At 44.8% G+C, this 21,147-nt stretch overlaps 2 protein-coding genes across 8 annotated transcripts in view; one reads left to right on the forward strand and one right to left on the reverse strand.

Annotated features, from left to right (window-relative positions):
- Nucleotides 1-213: 213 nt before the first annotated feature.
- On the reverse strand, nucleotides 214-7,410 carry DFFA (DNA fragmentation factor subunit alpha). Of its 7 annotated transcripts, none has more exons than XM_042997517.1 (7): nucleotides 7,237-7,410; nucleotides 5,350-5,511; nucleotides 4,747-4,889; nucleotides 2,444-2,633; nucleotides 1,858-2,006; nucleotides 1,195-1,220; nucleotides 887-1,021 (listed from the first exon to the last, which is right to left on the reverse strand). In XM_042997517.1, exons 1-7 carry the CDS (start codon nucleotides 7,358-7,360, stop codon nucleotides 979-981), a joined length of 837 nt encoding a protein of 278 aa, XP_042853451.1. In that variant the 5' UTR covers nucleotides 7,361-7,410; the 3' UTR covers nucleotides 887-978. The 7 variants fall into 7 exon arrangements, 6 of the variants coding, with proteins under 6 accessions (XP_007078471.2, XP_042853451.1, XP_042853450.1 ...); XM_042997516.1 differs by adding an exon at nucleotides 1,638-1,756 and having other exon boundaries at nucleotides 933-1,220; XM_042997515.1 differs by adding an exon at nucleotides 1,638-1,756 and having other exon boundaries at nucleotides 933-1,328.
- Nucleotides 7,411-8,970: 1,560 nt separating this feature from the next.
- PEX14 (peroxisomal biogenesis factor 14) overlaps nucleotides 8,971-21,147 on the forward strand; it is a 143,447-nt gene continuing 131,270 nt past the window's right edge. The window contains exon 1 of the mRNA XM_042993795.1: nucleotides 8,971-9,035. Within this exon, the coding sequence (XP_042849729.1) occupies nucleotides 9,000-9,035 (36 nt within the window). The 5' untranslated portion in view covers nucleotides 8,971-8,999. The remainder of the gene's footprint in view (nucleotides 9,036-21,147) is intronic.

Raw genomic sequence — 21,147 nt, forward strand, 5'->3', positions numbered from 1 at the left:
GTGGGATGCCCGGTCTCTGTGCCCTGTCCAGGACGATTCCCCAAGTTGAAGAATCGGCCCGTAGGCTGCATGGCTTCTGAATGTCATGCTGGACATTCACAGGGATGAAAATCTGTTCCAAATTAGATTACAAAGCCCAAAGAGTTTGTGCAGAAACAGGATGTATATAAACCAGAAGCCTCTGCCTTGCACCCAGAGAGACTCACAGCCATATCACATGGAGATCGGTTTAATGACCTTTCATACCCCCTGCTGATAAAACATATTAGAAAACTGGAAACAGTTTCACAGTGGTAACAAATATAATTTCACAATTAGAAATGGCGAATTAGACTCTCCATATGTCCCTATGGTCTGCAGACTTAATATGCGCCTTTACACAAACCAAAAAACTCATTCACTTGAGAAACGAGTTTGTGGCCATAAATCAACTCTAGTACGTCACCTTCCTGACCATTATCTGTGTTGAAAATCCTGCAGTTCCAGCTTCTGAAAAAGGATAGTGAGTCTGAAATACAACAGCTTCTTTTCACTGCCCTTGACCGTTACTTTCAAACAGAGACCATGAGAACAGGTCACTAGTAAGAGGTGGGGTATTGTTGGTGCAGCTTTGTCATTCAAAAAATGCAAGGGCGGGAGCTGAGATGTGGCAGCACTTTTCTGGAAGGGACCGCAGGAGGCTGGTCTTCCAGGCTGTTCCAGAAGGTGCTGTCAGGAAGGGGGTACAGTATTAAGGCAGCAGCTACAGTAATCAGGCTGAAGGTATTTACTGAGAATGAGAACAAGGCCACGGGGTTTCCGGCTGCAGCTATGTGGGGTCTTGTCTGGCTCGCTTAGGCTCCTGCCGTTCTCCAGGCAGCGAACTCTTCCTGGCCGACAGGTTCCGGAGGGAACGCAGGCTCTGCACCTGCTGGAGACGCAGGCTGAGCTCCTGATTACAGGCCTGCTGCACCGTCACCGTCTTCTCTGCGTCCCAGCTCAAAGCGGCAGCCAGAGCTCCGGGGTCTTCCTTGGCAACCAGCTGCGGCAAGAATGAGAACCACTGAGAAGCGCTCCCGGCTCCCCTCGCCTGCCGCTCTCTCGCTCCCGGGATTTTCTTTAGGGGACTGAGCTCGGGCAGCGCCGGCGAATGTGAGGTCTTTGTGCTGAAACGCCAGAATCCTTTCACGCTCCGTGGCCACGGCCTTTCCTTACCCTCCAACACTGACACGGAAGTCCCTCTGGAAAGAAGTTTCGTGGGAACAACTTGTCAAGTCCTCCACTTACGGGAAATTTAGGCCAGGCGCAAGTCGAGAGGTCTCCTGCCTTCTAGCTACACGGGGAGGTGCCTGGGACAGGGACAAGGATGGAGAGGAAGTGGCGCCCACTCTGACGGATCCTGCGTCAGGCTTCTAGTTCCCTGGCCGTGGAGTCAGCACAAGATGACCCCCACCCCCCCGGGCGCACCTTTCGCTAGGATAACTTTGTGTGCCTCGACTGACGATGATCTCCCTCAGGGCCCGACAGAACCAGAAGCCGCCCTCCGGAAGCTTGAGCCCCGCCACTCCTCCCCGTCGCCACTCCTCCCCGACCGGTTCGGACATTCCGTTTCCCACAAAGGACCCGAGAATGCGGTTTGACGATCTGCGGGAGTGCACCTGTTTGTTCAAGCCATTCTGACATAGATGAAATGAGACGTTTGTTCAAGCCATTCTGACATAGATGAAATGAGATGTTGTGCATAGAAGAGGCAAACGGGGCAGCGAGGAGCCAGGGTCTGCAGAGGCCAGAAGCGATCCCGTATGCGCCTCTGCAGGGCGCTGCACCCCCAGGGGGGGAGTGGCTCCCTGCAGCTCAGGGTCCCCCGTTCCTGCCCACCTCCAAATCCTGACTGGACAGACTCAGCTCTGGAGCAGGCTTCTCCTTCAGCACAGTAAGGATCTGGCTTGTGAGTGCGATTGTGGAGGAGCTCTCTCTGTTACCACCCGTGTCGACTGCATCCGTCTGGTCACCAACAGTTTGGGACTCTGCAAAGCAGACATGAGGAGATGGTGCACTGGGCAAACATACAGCCGCACAAACGACCGGGGAGCCATCAGTCGGGCAAGGGAGAGGCACGCGGGGGCTCCTGGGGGGGCTCAGTCGGTTAAGCGACCCACTCTTGATTTTGGCTCAGGTCACGATCTCGCGGTTCGTGGGATCGAGTCCTGCATCAGGCTCCGCACTGACAACGTGGAGCCTGCTTGGGATTCTCTCTCCCCCCTCTCCTCTCTCTCTGCCCCTCCCCTGCTTGCGTGCGCCCTCTCTTTCAAGATAAACGTTAAAAATAAAAAAAAGACAGAAGCACGTCATTTCAAGATGCCAGCAGCTGTGGCATCACCCTTTTCTGGCCACATTATAAACACGGGTTCTCTCCCCAGGCCCTCAGTTCTCAGGGTGACTCCCCTGGCCAGTTGAGTCCTACCTTGCTGCTTTGACAAGATGCCGCCCTCCTTCTCTAAAGCCTGGAGGTAAAGCTCCAAGAGCTGCTTGGACTGTCGGGCTTCCTCCCTCTGGTCCAGGACCTGCTGGAGGGTGTTCTGGAGCCCCTGGACGGTGACGCAGCTCTGGCGGAGTTCCTGAGCCAGGTCTGAACACGGAGCATCAATGAGCACCTAACATACAAACACAGACTTTAACAAACCCAAAAACGCTTCTAACTGTAGCCCCGACCTGTCCATGGCAAGCCCCCTCCTTCCTTCAGCTCTCGGTGTAATCGCCACCTCTTGGGAACCTGCCAGTGTCCATCAACTGCACTTCTGGGACTTTATTCTACGGACAAGCATGTGTGCAGAATGACACGGAGCTTCCTGTAGCACCGTCTGGAACAGCAAGACTGATGACAACCCAGATGTCCACCAGTGGGGGAGACTCCTGATTAAGTCATGCACACGAGCAAAACAGAATACGATGCAGTGGTACAAAAAAGAACGGCAATGTCTTTTACGTACTGATCTGGAATATTCTCCAGATGTTTCTTTTAAAAAGGGTAGATATACTTCCATTGTGGAGTACAGGGACAGGAGAAAATATGTATGTATTTGTTGGCATACACAACATTTCTAGAATGGGAAATTGAGAGGTGATTATCTCTGGGAAGGGAAACCTGGTGGTTAAGGGGCAGGAGTCAGATTTTTCCCGTATGTCCTTTTTATTTTTTTTCCAAACAGCTTTATTGAGATATAACCCACATACCATATGATTCACCCATATAAAGTGTATAACTAGGTGGGTTCTAGTACATTCACAGACTTGTGCAGTCAGCACCCTTGAAAGCACAGCACCCATTAGCTATCACTCCTGCTTCCGCTCAAAGCTTCCCCAACCCCAGCCCGAGTCAGCCACTCTATCTTCTATCTCTGCGGACTTGCATATTCTGGCCGTTTCATATAGAGGCAACTACAAAATCCGTGGCCTTTCATGTCTGGCTTCTTCACTTCGCGTAACACTTTGAAGGCTTTATCCACGTTACACATGTATGAATACTTCATTCCTCTTAGGTCGTATGGATAAACCACATTTTATTTATCCATTCTTCAGTTCATGGACATCTGGGTTGTTTTCACTTTTTGGCTACCCGTATATCCTTTTATACCTCTTGGATTTTGAGCCATACAAATGTATTTATTTAAAAAAATTATTTTTTTAAATATTTATTTATTTCTGAGACAGACAGAGACAGAGCATGAGTGGGGGAAGGGCAGAGAGAGAGGGAGACACAGAATCTGAAGCCGGCTCCAGGCTCCGAGCTGTCAGCACAGAGTCCGACATGGGGCTTGAACTCACAGCTGTGAGATCATGACCCGAGCTGAAGTAGACACTCAACCGACGGAGCCACCCACGTGCCCCTGAATGTATTTGTTTTTATTCAAATATGTAAGTTTGTAAGTTTAAAAAGATTACGAAAAAAGCCACCTCCTTGGAGGGGCCTCCCCTGATCTCCCAATCCAGACCAGCCCCGTTGTTCTTGGCACACTGCCCCACCTGCTACCCATCGAACATGCTTCCTGCTTTATCTGCCTCCCATCATCAGAATTTGAGCTCCTTCCATCAGGATTCTGTGTCTGGCTTGTTCACCACTGTACCCCTTGGACAGAAACATGCCAGGGACAGGGTAGGTGCTTAGTAAATATTTTTTTTTGAATTGACAGTACTATTTTTATCCCAATTTTACTGGACAGGAAATGTAGGCAAAGAGGCTAAATTACTGGCTCAAAGCCATGGTGATGGAGCTGGGATTTAATTCGGCTTCTCCACTTCCACATTCTTTGACAATACCTCCTTAACCCCCCAGTGAGACTAAGTGGGTCTAGGCATCTGGATTTTCTACTCTAGGTGCAAGAATTAGAAAATGAAGAGTCTTGGTTGTTGTCAAAGCATTGTTTAAAAATTAAGAAATAGGGGCGCCTGGGTGGCTCAGTTGGTTAAGCGTTTGACTTCGGCTTAGGCCGTGATCTCATGGTTCGTGGGTTCGAGCCCCGCATCGGGCTCTGTGCTGACAGCTGGGAGCCTGGAGCCTGCTTCGGATTCTGTGTCCCCCTCTTTCTGCCCCTCCCCAGCTCATGCTCTGTCTCTCTCTCTCAAAAATAAATAAACATTTAAAAAATTAAAAAAAAGATGTTAATAAAAATTAAGAAGTAACAGAATTATTGTGGCAAGACACATGGAAACTAAGGGGCTGGGGGCAGCAGAGCCAGATAAGTGGGGCTGTGGAGGAGGAAGGCTTACCTGGAGGTCTGCCTCGGACAGGAGGATGATGCTGGACACATCTTCTTTCAGCTGCCTGGCCACATTCCTCCACCTCAGCCCTGCCCCAGTGTCCGTTTCATCTACATCAAAGGACTCTTGGGAAATCCAAGCTGTACCTCCATCTGATATAGGGGAGAAAAAGCCAGTCACAGTCTGGTTAACCTGAAGTGCTATCTTCACCTCCTCCTCCAACACACAGACCTTTAGGAGGTCTGTACATCCTTCCCACTGACCATTTAGAAAAAGTTCAGGGGTGAGGGAAGCGCCTTCTCTCAAGGATTCACGGGAAAGCCAATCCCCATCTAGGACCTGCATTTTCCCTTCTCTTCCACCTTCGATTATTTCTGTGTGAATCTGCTCTGTGTCTTTTTTATGAAAAGAAGCCACTTAAACCTGATGCCCCGATCATGCACACCCAGGATCCTACCACACTCCCCTTGAGGTGAGTTTTTGTGTCTCAGTAAATGCTGGCTGCACAAATGCTTAACGAGACAAAGAGCAACCAGGTGCCTGGGCAGCAAAATGAATCGTGATGGATGTCGTATCGCATAGATCATTTTGTCTACGGCCAGAGTTTCTTACCTGAATTGTTGTACGTCCACTTTTCATTACTGGCCAATGCAACAAACTTAGTATTGGAAGGCAGACACAGGAAGTAATCATCATCATCCACTATGGTGCCATCCTCTGCCAGGACCAGGGTGATTGGTGCCAGGGACTTATCAATGGCCAGAATGTCACAGGCTGAGAGGAATAAAATATTTGGCAATTGACAAGTATCCATAAGGAAACTACACCTGTCTCTGTACTCTCAACATATATGCTCTCAAAGCGCAGCAGAACTGCTGGTAGGTTACCTACAGTAACAACCACACCCGCCAGCACTAAGACAACACTTCCCACACGCCTGGTACTGTTCTAAGTGTTTCCTGTGCACAGTGTTTTGTCTCCTAACAATCCTGTAAGGTAGGTACTATTCTTATTTTCATTTTACAGATGTCAAACCCAAGGCTCACAGAGGCTAAGTCACTTGTCTGAGGTCACCCAGTAAGTGGCAGACACACAGTCTGACTCCTGACAATGTTTCCTCCAGCTGCTTTGCACCCACGTTAGGAGCACTCGCATCTTTACTTGGATGAAAACCAAGCCAAAGTCCGATATGATTCCTTGTGAGCGAGCCGTCTTTCATTCACTTATTCAGTGGTCATCTTAAATTCTCCTGTGTCAAATGTCAAAAAAAAAAACCAAAAAAAAAACAAAAGAAAGAAAAAAAGAAGAATAGTAAAAAAGGAAATGCTTTCTGTTCCATGCAGCATTGTACTCTGCAGTGTTTCTAACCTACAGGAAGGCACAGGAGAAGCAGGAGTTTGCATCAGTAGCTTCTCCTCTTTACTGTCAAGGGGCAACAGGCTTGTCTGGGGCAGATCTGTCCCATCGCATTTGGTGATGGCAATGCCTACAGCACAAACAGGGTGAGGGGAAGCAGCAAAGTAGCCAGTGGACTACAAATATGGTTGGGCAATGTCGTCCAGCACCCAAATAGAACAGCAAGCCTTGGAGAGGCTGAGCTCCAAACACAAGCGCTTACACTGGTCTCTGGGCCAAGTGTATCCAGCCGATGCATTCAAGAGGAACTAACACTTAAGTACCCTAATGCCAAGAACAAATATGTGAAGAGTGAGGTGGCAAAAGCCATGTCACGAAAGCATTTATAATGCTTTGGCTGCTCCTGGGTCTCCGAAAGATTTCTGTCTGGTATCTTTTGGGGCTTGGTGACTCAGAGAGGAGCACTGAACATTGACACACACTATGACTGGGGATGGCTCACACGTTTAACGTGTGCAACTTCACCGTGGATAAACAATTTATTACTACTGGCTCATAATACTTTCAAGTCGTGGAAACACAACAGTCCTGTAAAAAGCACGGCTGGAAATATTATACCCATTTTGCCGATGAGAAAACTGAGGGTCGAGAGCTGGTTTAAGTACAAGGTCAAGCAGCTAGTACGTGTGGGGCCGGGACTCGGAACTTCGGTCACTCAGAGCACCAGTTCCTTGTCTGGAACTCCAGGAAGGTCGGAAGCAGCTCTCTCTACGCTGCACAAGTGCCTGCCAGAGCTGACGACAGAAAGGCGCTGGCACCCTGCTGGGGGCACCAGCGTCACGGTAGGAAGCCCGGAGGCAGGCATGCACCAGGCTAGGTCTGCTCCAAGGTCTGAGCGATTCTAGGCAGGACACCTAAGTCGAGTCGGTTTTAATTTGCATTTCCCGTCTACCTTCCCACCAAATGAATCTCACATGAGATAATCGCCTTGAAACTTGTCCATCGCTATGCCCACATGAGTTACTTCCGTCCCAAGTCGCTCCTGCTGACCCCGCTTTGCCCCTGCCCGACCTCCTCACCGGACCCGGCTCCCCGCAGCCCCCGCCCCGGCCCCCACAGCCTCCGCCCGGGTCCCGCGCCAACCCTTGTTCCTCAGCTCCTCCAGGCAGGAGGCCGCCACGCCATGCTGCTCGCGGCTGTGGTTGCGGCGCAGCAGACACGGCTTCAGAGGCCGGATCTCAGTCTCGGCGCCTCCGGCCACCTCCATATTCTTCAGGGTGGGACTCGACTGACTCGGGGAAGTCGGGGAGGCTCCGCGCGGCGCCACCCCCCGCCCGCGGCTTGCCGGGAGTTGTAGTTCTTTCTGCGGCAAATCACGCGTGGGACCAAGGTACGCCGGGAAGTGTAGTCTTAGCTGCCGCTAATCCCGTGTGGCTCCGGGGGTATGCCGGGAGCTGTAGTCTCTGGGATCGAAGCTAACTTCGTTACGTCACTCAATTCGGCCTAGAGGAGTGTTTTTCTAGCTTATATTTAGGAGTTCGGTGGCGGGATCAAAATGAGGTCAATATGGATTTATTTTGCGTTATGAAAGACACGCATATATATTCCTTGGATTGTTAGAACGCTCTTAATTACATATATAGATGCATAACGTTAACACTCAAATGAAACAGTGACATTCTACTGTGTTCATTTGTTTTCCTTTCCAAACTGAAAAGATCTGTAAGATGTCCCAACCCTCAGGCAATTTAAAACATTGACGAGTGTAGTTTTCAGTCCTGCTGAAAGAATAAGATACTCGCACATTTCCACCAGTTTGATTCCCGGCTTCAGCTGTGCAAATTGGGATCTCGGAACGAAATGCTTACATAACTAGATTAAACATTAAGATCTCAAATCAGACGGGAAAGGGAAAATGCGAACCACATCACTGTTTGAGATTGTCCAGATGCTGCTTGGCAATAAATTCATCCTTGTTCTAACACTGCTACTTTCTTCCCTCTAAAAAACGTTTACCAGTAAAATAATAAAAAATTTTTAAAGGTTCTTCGCTTGAAGTGGGGGCAGGGGGGAGGCATTTTACGTACATAAGAAATAGCTCATATTCATCCAGAGTCTCTTTCATATTTTGTTTATAAGAAAATAAGATATCTCATTAGAAAACAGTAGGCATTTAAAACTGGTAAGAGGAATTGTTGAAGCAACCCTTTTAAGTACTCGTAATCAGTCAAAACACAACTGCAATATGAACTGACCGATAGTTCTAATATATGCAATTTTTAAATATAATTTTACATTTAGCTTAAAATCTAACTACTCAACTACTATCAAGTAAGAATGTAGAAGTCTCTTCTCTCCAAAAAGCTCCGTTCTGTGTCTTCCTAATCTGCAAACTGTTATCAGACTCCTATCCGTAAGATGCTATAATTGTGTGTGTGTGTGTGTGTGTGTGTGGCCTGAATTTAGGAGCAGGAATTGAGTCTTGGATCTTCTTATTACTAGCAGCTACCAAAGTACCTGGCAAATAGTAGGCACTCAACAAATGGTATTGAACATTAATTAATTAATTTCCAAGGTTCTTCCCATTCATTCATTTATTACAGATTTAGCGAGTCCCTGCCTGTGCCCAAGGCACTGTGGGGATGGTCAGAGATTTAATTCAATGAGAATAATAAAAATGCAAAAAAGACGGACTTAAGAACTTCCTGGGCAGCAGAGACCTAATGGCAATTGTGTGAGGTGACCCGGACGTAGGAGTTCCCCTTCCTCCTCGCGTGCCCCCCCGCCCCCCCGGCCCCCATCGACAGGTTCAGTTCCGGCTACTTTGGTCTGGGCGGGTGAGCGAGAGCGAGGGCGCTTGGGAGACGCCTCGCCCAGCGGCGATAGATTAGTCAGGCCTCAGAAAGATGGCGTCCTCGGAGCAGGCAGAGCAGCCGAGCCAGGTAAGGGGAGTGGGACTGCCCCGCCGTAGTGGCGGGGACCGCGGCTGGAGGGGGCGCTCGGCGTGAGGCTGGGCGCTGGGCGGGGGCCTTGAGCCTCCCCAGCCGGGGGCCCCGACCTCTTGCCCCCTCCCGGGCCCCGCCCCTCCCCAGGTCCTCGCCGCCCGGCCCCTCCCCCGGTGACCCCTCTCAGACCACATTCCCAAGCCGAGGCCCGGGGGCGCCCGCGGGCCCCCGCTTCCCTCCTGCTGACCCCTCGGGTCCCACTTGCGCTTGGCCGGGACGGTGGCGGGACCCTTGGGAAGCCTCCAGCCTTGAGCTGCGAGGGCCCCTGCTTGAGGAGAGAGAGGGGTGCGAGGCTCCATCGTTCTCGGTTGTCCCCTCCCAGGAGGGCCCTGACTCCATCAGGATTCCCACTCCCACAGCCTCAGCCTCGCGAGGTGGCCCCGCTGCCAGCCTCTTCGTCACCTTTGCGCGTTCCCTGCCAGTGGAGGGTCAGAAATGTACTGGGACTCTCAGTACGTTGGTAGGAAGGGCACTCGCTGTAAACAACAGACGCCACCAAGCTTTTGCTGAGGATCCGTTTTTGCTTCCCAGAGTTTGGTTTTCTCGGCCAAAGGGCCCCCTTTTAGCTTTTCAGCCGCAGTTTCAGCCAGATCACACTCCATTAAGGGGACCTTGGGGACCAGTGTTCGTGCTGTCAGGAAGCAGTGGATGATAAGGCCTATGAATGGGTTTGAAATCCAAAGGTGGGTGGGCTGGGGTGGGGAGGACAGGGGTAAGCGGTACCTTGCATTTACTGAGGGTGTGCTATCATGCTGGGGACAAATTAACGTTTATTATCTTGTGTAACGCTCATTACAACCTTTATGAAATACAGGCTATTAACCGCCATTTCAACAGAAGTGGATTCTAGAGGTCTGTAACATACCCCAGATCACGTGCCTGATGGGGGCTGCGTTTAAACCCAGATGTGTGTGACTCCACCGGTTAGCCACACATGCTTACGTTTACTTAGGATTAGACCAAGGAAGGAGAAAATGGTTTCGATGTGGACTTCATCTCTCACCTCCTTGAAACACCTGTAGACTTTTCATAGCCTAGCGGCATTTCACTTCCTTCCTAGGCAGAAGAACACTACTTAACGTTTCTTACTGTTTTATTCTTCAGGATAGGTCTATTACAGGAATTGCACTTAGAGGAGTTGTGTGTTCCCCAGGTCAGCTTCTGTTAGCAGAGCGAATGACTCAGAAAGATGAAGTCTGGAGTGTAAAAGATGGGAAATAACTCGGGCTGATTCTGGCCTTTCTCACCGTCAGAAATTCTGGAGTGTGGGAGTGTCTGGGAGGAGGGGCCCTTCTTTCTTGACTTATCTCGCTTAGCTTCCTGAAATGCTGAAGCTCCTCAAAATCTGGGCTTTTCTGAATGGTTACATGTTAGGGATGCCCGCAGCCTGGGGTGTGTGTGTGTGTGTGTGTCTTCATTCCCTGATTCTTCTAGGACTTTTAATTTGCCAGTGCTGTTAAAGTTACTAAAAAGCTTGCCACTTGGAGCCATTGTAGTGCCCAAGGATTCCTTTGGTTCTGGAAATTGCCCTTTCCGTACATGTGGAAGGGATCTAAGGTCCTCTGAGGGGGGTTTGGCCATACTTGTTGGGTTTTCAGCTCTGCATATCCTTTGCCCTCCTTTCCATAGCTGGTAGAGACGGGATTGCATCAGAGCACGCTGGCAGTCAGGGGAAAATTTTAACTCCATGCCAAATTCTGTCGTTGTCTAACAATAAGCCGCAAATGCACACTTTTTAAGTGGACCAACTTCTAGCGGTTGCTTGTCGTTTCATTTTCAAGTCCTGATCAACTTAGTTTCCCCTTGCTGCTGTCAAAGCAGAGTGGAATTTAAAGAACAATGTGGATAGTTCCTCCAAACCTGGTCGGTAAGAAAGAACACATGTCTGGGCGGCTGAATCAGTATTTGTTTCATAGAAAGTTTGTTCATTGGCTTTGTGGCTTCAGCTTCTTGTTTTGGAAGATAGAGGGTGGTAGCCAACCCCCTTCTTTGAGAGGCGGTGTCGAGCTGGCATGGGCTCCAAAGCCATCCTTACTGGCTTATAAGCCTAGCCCCACTACTCATAGCTGTGGGATCTTGGACAAGTGACTCAACTTTTTTTTTTTTTTTTTTGAGAGAGAGAGAGAGAAAAAGCTCAAGTGGGGGAGGGGCAGAGAGAGGGAGAGAGAGAATCCCAAGCAGGCTCTGCACTGTCTGTGCAGAGCCCGATGTGGGGCTTGAACTCACGAACCATGAGATCATGACTGAGCTGAATGAAATTGGATGCTTAACTGACTAAGCCACCAGGCACTCCAATAAAATAACTTACTTTAATTTTTTTTTCATGTTTTATTTTATTTTTGAGAGAGAGAGAGAGAGAGAGAGAGACAGAGACCACAGAATCTGAAGCAGGCTTCAGGCTCCGAGCTGTCAGCACAGAGCCCTACATGGGGCTCGAGCTCACAAACCGTGAGATCATTACCTGAGCCGAAGTTGGATGCTCAACCAATTGGGCCACCCAGGTGCGCCTAAAATGACTTATTCTAGAGCAGTGCCTGACATAGTGTTTATTACTATTACCATTATTATTACTACATTCATAAACTCTGAATTTTCACTCACAAACGAGAAATCTTTTTTCCAGTCCTATTATCATCTTTTTGGGGGGGTATGATCTTTCACATGTTGCCTACCAGTCCACTCAAGTTGTTCTTTTATTTGTTCTGGAGTAACTTCTTTCATATTTGAATACCCTGAATGCTGGGGTTTATCCTAGCTGTCCTTGTGACTTTTAGATGCTAGTGACATGCTTGATTTTTTCATAATGGCAGTCTTCTTAGTCTTTCTTCAGTCTGAGTTAGAAATTACATTTATTGCTGGGGCGCCTGGGTGGCTCAGTCGGTTAAGCGCCCGACTTTGGCTCAGGTCATGATCTCACGGTCCTTAGGTTCGAGCCCCACGACGGGCTCTGTGCTGACAGCTCAGAGCGTGGAGCCTGCTTCGGATTCTGTGTCTCCCTCTCTCTCTGACCCTCCCCTGTTCATACTCTGTCTGAGTCTGTCTCAAAACTAAATAAACATTAAAAAAAAAAAAAAAGAAATTACATTTATTGCTTCAAATCCTCGTATTTTCCCCATGTTACCCTGGGTTGCATGGTTGATCTCTTATGAGAGGCCCTTCTAGTCTGTACCTGGTACGGCCCATAGAAATGGGAGCTGTTATCCTTATTTCTTTTTTTTTTTTTTTTTAATTTTTTAACGTTTTTTATTTATTTTTGAGACAGAGAGAGACAGAGCATGAACGGGGGAGGGGCAGAGAGAGAGGGAGACACAGAATCGGAAGCAGGCTCCAGGCTCTGAGCCATCAGCCCAGAGCCCGATGTGGGGCTCGAACTCACGGACCGCGAGATCGTGACCTGAGCTGAAGTCGGACGCTTAACCGACTGAGCCACCCAGGTGCCCCTGTTATCCTTATTTCTGTTTCTCCATCAGCTGTCTTCAGTGAAGTGCAGAAGCATGGTTCATTCTGGGTGTTTAGTGGTTATTGAATATTGAATATATTGCAGAACATGGATTTCCAATCTGTTGAAATTCCCCGGATACAGTACATTTGAGATTGAGAAAACACAGAAGCAGGGGAGGGAGAAGAACACAGCAAAGACGTTAAGGAGTGCGAGAGCATGGCCTTGTATCCTGACAGTCTTTGAACTTCAGCCCTGACTCGCTATTGGACTCACCACTCCACCTCCCTGAGCCTGTTTTCTCCTCTGTAAAGTAGTAATTACCCTAAAGGGTTGCTCTGAGGGTTGACTGGAATCACAGATATAAAAAAAGTATTTGGTGCATAGTAAGTGCTCAGTAAGTGTTAGTTTCCTTCTCCCGAGTCTCTATGTGCAGTTTTGGCAGTGTGCTGAACTCTTTTTTTTTTTTTTTTTTTTTAATGTTTATTTATTTTTGAGAGAGTGTGAGTGGGAGAGGGGCAGAGAGGGGGACAGAGGATCCAAAGCAGGCTCCGCGCTGACAGCACAGAGCCCGATGTGAGGCTTGAACTTACAGACTGTGAGATCGTGACCCAAGCTGAAGCCAGCTGCTCAACTGACTGAGCCACCCAGGAGCTCTGGAAGTCTGCTGAACTCTTGAATAACAGTAGTTCAAATGAGATATTTTTCCCTTCAAGTTTTTGGTATTTTGAAAAATTTCCAACCTGTAGAAATGTTGAAAGAATAATACAGAGAACTCCTGTAAAACTCCCACAAAAACTTCAAGATATACTGTTTACATTTTGCTGAATTTGCTTCATCTCTGTCTCTTTAAATATATATAAATATATATTTAAGGATTTGAGAATGAGTTACAGAATTACAGTATTCCATCCTAGAATACTTCACCTTGTCTTAAGAGTAAGGTTATTCTCGTTATACCATACCACATGTAACATAATACCATTATCACACAAGAAATTTAGTGTTGATAAAATATCATTATTTAAGGGGCGCCTGGGTGGCTCAGTCAGTTGAACATCTCACTCTTGATCTCATCTCAGGTCTTGATCTCAGGGTTGTGAATTCAAGCCCTATGCCTAGCATAGAGCCCATGTTTAAAAAAAAAATCATTATTGAGGTACCTTGATGGTTCAGTTGGTTAAGTGTGTAACTTTGGCTCAGGTCAATATCTCATGGTTCGTAGGTTCAAATTCTGTATCGGGCTGTCTGCTGTCAGCATGGATTCTTTGTCACCTCCTCTTTCTGTACACCCCCCACTCATGTTCTTTCTCTCAAAAATCTTTAAAAAATCATTATTTAATAATATAGTCCACGTTCAAATTCCCCCAATTAAGAAAAATCCAGATCCAATCAAGAAATAGGGATTGCATTGTCTCTTTAGTATGCTTTAGTCTAGAATAACTCCCTAGTCTTTAAATTTTTTCTTTTTCTTTTCTTTATTTTTTAAATATTTATCTTGAGAGAGACAAGAAAGAAAGTGGGGGGGGGGAGGCAGAGAGAGAAGGAGAGAGAGAGAATCCCAAGCAGGCTCTATGCTCAGCATGCACCCTGATGCAGGGCTCAATTTCACGAGTGTGAGATCATGACCTGAGCTGAAATCAAGAGTTGGATGCTTAACCAACTACTCAGGTGCCCCTCTTTTCTTTTCTTTTCTTTTCTTTTCTTTTCTTTTCTTTTCTTTTCTTTTCTTTTCTTTCTTTCTTTCTTTCTTTCTTACGTTTATTTATTTTTGAGAGACAGAGAGAGACAGAGCATGAGTGGGGAAGGGGCAGAGAGAGAGGGAGACACAGAATCCGAAGCAGCCTCCAGGCTCTGAGCTGTCAGCACAGAGCCCGACGTGGGGCTCGAACTCAGAACTGCGAGATCATGACCTGAGCCAAAGTCGGACGCTCAATCGACTGAGCCACCAAGGCGCCCCATCTTTTCTTTCTTTTATTTTTTAACTGAAGTTGAGCATAGACCCAGAAAGCACACAAATTATGTGTCTAACTTGGAGAATTTTCAGAGTGAACACACTTGTGTAACCGGTACTTGCATTAAGAAATCAAACATTACCAGGACCTCAGAAGCTGTCCCCCCGGTAACCCTCCTGTCACTGTCCCACCCTCAGAGGTTGCCTCTATCCTGATTCAAAATCTGTAGATTCGCTTAATAGCTTATTGACTGACAAAGTCCTTGTGGCCAAAAACTTCATTGTGGAATTCTAATAGGTGTGTTGTGGTCAGTTTAATGAGTTTTGACAAATATTATACCTATGTAACCACCACTGCAATCAAGATCAAAACAATTCTGGTATTCCTAAATGTTCCTTATGCTGCTTCCCAGTAAATCCTAGCTTTTGGCTTCAGGGATTCGGAACTCCTTTCTATCACCATCGATTATATTTGTCTTTTCTAGAATTACCTGTGAATGAATTCAAAATGTATGTATTCTTTTGTGTCTCACTTCTTTTGCTCAGAGTGATGTTTGTGGGACTTCTATTGTATCAGTAATTCATTAATTTTTAGTAGTGTGTGCTATTGTATAGATATACCACAATTTGTTAATCTGTTCACCAGTTTATGGATATTTGGATTCTATTAATGACCTATTGCTGCATAGCAGTATTACAGCAAATTTACACAAATTATCAAAAAGAGCACTCATGTATTGTTTCAGTTTCTGTGAATCAGGACACAGTTTAGCTGAGTTTCACAAGGCGAAAAATCAAGATGTCTGCTGGGGCTGTGACCTCATCTGGGTCTTGACTGGGGAAGGATCTGCTTCCTAGCCCATGTGGCTGTTGGCAGCATTTAGTTCCTTATGGCCTGCAGGTCCCTGGTTGAATGCCAATTACAAAATGGCACCCTCTGTTTTTTGCCTCAGGGGTCTTCCTAACGTGGTCACTTGGCTTCCTCAAAGCCAGTAAGGAAGAGAGTGTCTTAGGAAAATGGGCACTAAAGTCTTACCTAATGTAACCACATACATGTAATTACATGCATCCTGTCACTGTTGCCCTACCCTCTTTGCCAGAAGCAAGTCACAGGTCCTGCCCATATTCCAGGGGACCACACAAGGGCATGAGTACAAGGAGGTGGGGATCATGGGAGTCACCTTAGAGTCTGTTTCCCCACTGATTGGTTCTAGTTTGGGGCTACTGTAAATACTCATGTATTGTGGAGAGATAGGTTTTTTTTTCTTCTTTCTTTCTTTCTTTCTTTCTTTCTTTCATAAATACTTATGAGTGGAATTGCTGGGTCACATGGTAAGTATATGTTTAGCCTTATAATAAACTGCCTAAGGGTTTTTGCAAGTTGTACTATTTTTTGGTGTCACCAGCAGTATGTGAGCATTCCAGCTGTCCTATATCCATACCAACACTTGGTATTGTCTGTCTTTAATTTTAGCCACTCTAGTGAGTTTGTAGTGGTGTTTCCTTGTGGTTTTAACTTGCATTTCTGTGATGACTAACAACATTAAGCATCTTTTCTTGTGCTTGTTGGTAGAGGCTGGGGTTCATTGTTCTGGTATCATTTGTTGAACAGATTACCCTTTCTCCATTGAATTACCTTGCCACCTTTGTAAAAATTAAAGGACTGTAGATATGTAGGTCAGTTTCTGGGCTCTGTTTTGTTTCATTTATCTCTGTGTCTAGCCTAATGTAAATGAAATACTGTCTTGATTGCTGTAGCTTTATAGTAAATCTTAAAATCAGGTAGTGTAAAGCTTTTGACTTTATTGTTTTTCAGAATTGTTTTAGCTTTGGTCCATTGCATTTCCATATAAATTTTAGAATCAGTTTGTCAGTTCTTATAAAAAACGTTCTTGGGATTTTTATTGAGATTGTGTGGAATCTATAGATCAATTTGGGGGAGAGTTGATATCTTGGCAACATTGATCTTCTAATTCATTAACATGGTATGTATCTCCATTTAGGTCGTCTTATTTGCTGTCAGTGTTTTGTAGTTTTCAGTCTGTAGGTCATATACACATTTTAAAAAAATTCTCTGAATATTTCATATTTTGGCATGCTATGTATGGATTTCATTAAAAAATTTCATTTTTCTGTGTTATATTTGGGAAAGAGAGACAGAGAAAGAGAGACAGAGCGCAAGCGGGAGACAGAATCTGAAGCAGGCTGCAGGCTCTGAGCCATTAGCACAGAGCCTGACTTGGGGCTTGAACCCATGAGCTGTGAGATCATGACCTGAGCTGAAGTCAGATTCTTAACTGGCAACCCTAAAAATTTCTGGGTGGCTCAGTTGGTTAAGCATCCGACTCTTGATTTTGGTTCAGGTCATGATCTTATGGTTTGTGAGATTAACCCCTGCATCGGGCTCTGCACTGACAGCATGGAGCCTGCTTGAGATTCTCTCTCTTTTTCTCTCTCTGCCCCTCTCATGCTCTCTTTCTCTCAAAAAAACAAACAAACAAAAAAAAACATTAAAAAATTTTTTCACTTTTAATTGTTGAATGCTAGTATATAGAAATAGAATAAAATTGCAGTATTATTTATAGTAGCCAAGATATGGAAGCAGCCCAAGTGTCCATCAAGAGATTAATGGATAAAGAAGACGTGAGATATGTATGCGCACACACACACAATGGAATATTATTCAGCCATAAAAAGAAATGAAATCTTGCCATTTGCAACAGCATAGATAGAGCTAGAGGGTCTAATGCCAAGTGAAATAAATCAGAGAAAGACAAATACCATATGATTTTACTCATGTGTGGAATTTAAGAAATAAGGAAAGGAAAAAAGACAAACCAAGAAACAGACTCTTAACTGTAGAGAACAAACTGGAGGTTACCAGAATGGAGGTGGGTGGCAGGATGGGTGAAATAGGTGATAGGGATTAAAGAGTACACTTACGATAAAAAAATAAATTAAATGTAAAATTGAGTTTGTATGTTGGTCTCCTATCTGCAACTTGTTACACTCATAATTCCAGTAGCTTTTTGGTAGATTCTGTGTGATTTCTCACATCTGTAGATGATCCTGTCATCTGCAAATGAAGACAGCTTCACATATTGCTTTTCAATTTATATGCTCTCTAGGAGTTCTTATACAATGTTGAGAGGAATATTGAGAATAGACATTCTTGCTTTATTCTTGATCTTAGGGAAAAATATATTCAGTCTTCACATTTAAATATGAAGTATAAGTTTTTTTTTTTTTTAACTTCTTTTCTTTTTTAAAGTTTATTTATTTTGAGAGAGAAAGCTCAAGCAGGGGAGGGGCAGAGAGAGGGAGAAAGAGAATCCCAAGCAGATTCTCCTCTGTCAGTGCAGAGCCCCCATTCAGGGCTCGATCCCACTCATGACTTGAGCGGAAATCAAGAGTCAGACACTTAACCAACTGAACCAGCCAGGCGCCCCAAGCTATAAGTTTTATTTGAAGGTGCTCTTTTTCAAGTGCAGGAGATTCAACTTTTATATTTAATTTGTTGAGTGTTTGAAAAAATTATGTGTTTTGACTGTTACCAAGTATTCTTTTTGCTGTCTGTTGATCCTATTGTTTTTTTTATTAATATGGTAATTCATGTTGATTGATTTTTCAAATGTTAAATTCATTTTCTATTTATTGGATAAATTCCACTTGGTTATGATGTGTTATCCTTTCTGTATATTACTGGATTTGGTTTGTCAGTGTTTTCTTTCTTTTTTTAATTTTCTTTTTTTAAATTTACATCCAAATTAGTTAGGATATAGTACAACAATGATTTCAGGAGTAGATTCCTTAGCGCCCCTTACCATTTAGCCCACACCCCCTCCAGTAACCCTCTGTTTGTTTGCCATATTTATGAGTCTCTTATGCTTTGCCCCCTCCGTTTCTATATTATTTTTGTTTCCCTTCCCTTATGTTCATCTGTTTTGCCTCTTAAACTCCTCATGTGAGTGAAGCCATATGATATTTGTCTTTCTCTGACTGACTAATTTCACTTAGCATAATACCCTCCATTTCCAGCCACGTAGTTGCAAATGCAAGATTTCATTCTTTTTGATTGCTGTGTAGTACTCCATTGTGTATCTGTACCACATCTTCTTTACCCATTCATCCATCGATGGACATTTGGGCTCTTTCCATACTTTGGCTATTGTTGACAGCACTGCTATACACATGGGGGTGCATGTGCCCCTTCGAAAGAGCACACCTGTATCCCTTGGATAAATACCTAGTAGTGCAATTGCTGGGTCGTAGGGTAGTTTGATTTTTAATTTTTTGAGGAACCTCCATACTGTTTCCCAGAGTGGCTGCACCAGCTTGCATTCCCAGGTTTGTCAGTATTTTCTTAAGGGTTTCTTCATTTATATTTAAGAGAGATATTGATTTATAGTTTTCTTTTGTGTGTGTCTGTGAAATCTTTGTCTAGTTTTGGTATCAAGGTCATATTGGCTTCATAGAATGAGTTGGAGAATTTTACCTTTTTTTCTATTTTCTGAAATAGTTCGTATAAGATTGGCATTATTTTTCCTTAAATGTTTAAGAGAATTCACCGGTGAAGCCACCTGGGCGTACAATTTTCTTTTTTAATTTTCATTACATATGTAATTTCTTTTTAATTAAATATTTTAAATTATGTTATAAATTTATTCTTTTTTAAAGTTTATTTTGAGAGAGCGAGAGTGAGTGCACATGTGAGCAGAGGCAGGAGCAGAGAGAGCACGAGAGAGAATCCCAAGCAGGCTTTACACTGTCGGCACAGAGCCCCACGTGGGGCTTGATCTCAAAGACTGTGAGATCATGACCTGAGCCAAAAATCAAGTGTTGGGGGTCAACTGACTGAGCCACCCAGGCACCCCTCCCTTATTATCTTTTAAGTATCTATAGATATGCAGTGCTTTTCCTGATTTCATTTATAATACTGTAAATTAGTGTCTTCTGTATTTTTTATTGATTGGTTTAGATAAAGGCTATCAATCTTAATATTCTTCCAAAAAAACCAGCTTATATTTCATTGACTATAATTTTATTTATTTATTTATTTATTTATTCATGTATTTATTTTAGAGAGAGCTCATGCACGCATGAGAGTAGGGGAGGAGCAGAGAGAGAATCTTTTTTTTTTTTTTTTTTTTTTTTACGTTTATTTTTGAGGGAGAGAGAGAGCTTGCGCACAGGGGTGAGAGGCAGAGAGAGGGGGAGAGAGAATCCTAAGCAGTCTCCACGCCCAGCATGGAGCCCAAGTGGGGCTCATTCCCATGACCCTGGGATCATGACCTGAGCTGAAATCACGAGTCCCATGCTTAACCAGCTGAGCCACCCAGGTGCCCCTATTTCTTTCCTTCTATTTTGGGTTTCATTTGCTCTTATTTTTCTAGCACATTTTCTAAAGTTAGTACACTACTAAAAACATTAGATTTCCTTCCCAACACTGCTTTAGTTGCATTCCACAAATTTAGATTATGTTGTGGTTTCATTTTTGTACAGTTCAGAATATTCGGAATATTTTCTTACTTCCCCCGTGATTTCTTCTTTCTCCCATAGATTATTTAGAAGTCTGTTTAGTTTCCAAACATTTGGGATTTTTTCCAGATTTTTTTTTCTATTATTGATTTCTAGTTTAATCTCATGGTCAGAGAGCATACTCTGTATGATTTCAACTCTTTTAAATTTGAGATTTGTTTTATGGTCTGTCTTGGCGAATTTTCCTTGCGAACTTGAAAATAATGAATATTCTGCAGTTGTTGGATGGAGCATTCTACTAATGTTAATTAGGCCAAGTTGGTTGATAGTGTCATTTAGGTCTTCTGTACCCTTACGGACTTTTTGATTAAGGAGAGCGGATTATTAAAGTCTCCAACTGTTAATTGTGGATTTGTCTATTTATAGCTTTTTAATTCTGTCTGATTTACTTCGTGTATTTGAAACTTCGTTACTGTATGCATACTTACTCAGGATTATGATGTCTTCTTGAGCGACTCCTTTATTTTTGAACTGTCCCTGTTTCTGTTTGGTAATATCTGCTATTTTGAAGTTGTCTGAGATTTATTGCTCCTGCAGCTTCCTTGTGACTAGTGTTTGCATGAGGTGCCTTCTGTCCTTTGGCCTTTCACCTATGTTTCTTTTTGCTAAAAGTGGTTTTCTCCTAGACAGCATACAGCTGGGTCTTGCTTTTTCCCCACAAAGTCTGACTGTCTCTGCCTTCTATTTGGAGTGTTCCATTTATACTTGAGGTAAATATAAATATGGTTGGGTTTAACTCTACCGTCTCACAATTTTTTCCATCTGTTCTTTTTTTAAAAGTTTTTAAGTGTTTTTTATTTTTTGAGAGAGAGAGTGAGAGCGAGTGGGGGAGGGGCAGAGAGAGGGAGACACAGAATCTGAAGCAGGCTCCAGGCTCCGTGCTGTCCGCACAGAACCCAACACAGGGCTCGAACTCACGAATCTTGAGATCATGACCTAGGCCGAAGTCAGATGCTTAACTGACTGAGCCACCCAGGCGTCCCTTATCTGTTCTTTGATCCCTGTTATCTTGTCTTGGATTGAATTAAAAAACATTAAAAAAAAATTTGTTTTAATGTTTATTTATTTTTGAGACAGAGAGAGACAGAGCATGAACGGGGGAGGGTCAGAGAGAGGGA

The sequence above is a fragment of the Panthera tigris genome, chromosome C1 (genome assembly GCF_018350195.1).
Source record: "Panthera tigris isolate Pti1 chromosome C1, P.tigris_Pti1_mat1.1, whole genome shotgun sequence".
NCBI classification, from domain to species: Eukaryota; Metazoa; Chordata; class Mammalia; order Carnivora; family Felidae; genus Panthera; species Panthera tigris.

Coding starts and splice junctions, on each gene's coding strand:
- DFFA (XM_007078409.2), bottom strand. CDS start 7,360: ATGGAGGTGGCCGGAGGCGCCGAGACTGAGATCCGGCCTCTGAAGCCG. Junction 2,007..2,443: donor CATCTTGTCAAAGCAGCAAG/GTAGGACTCAAC, acceptor TCTGCTTTGCAG/AGTCCCAAACTGTTGGTGAC. Junction 1,022..1,857: donor TGTCCAGTCAGGATTTGGAG/GTGGGCAGGAAC, acceptor TTCTTGCCGCAG/CTGGTTGCCAAGGAAGACCC.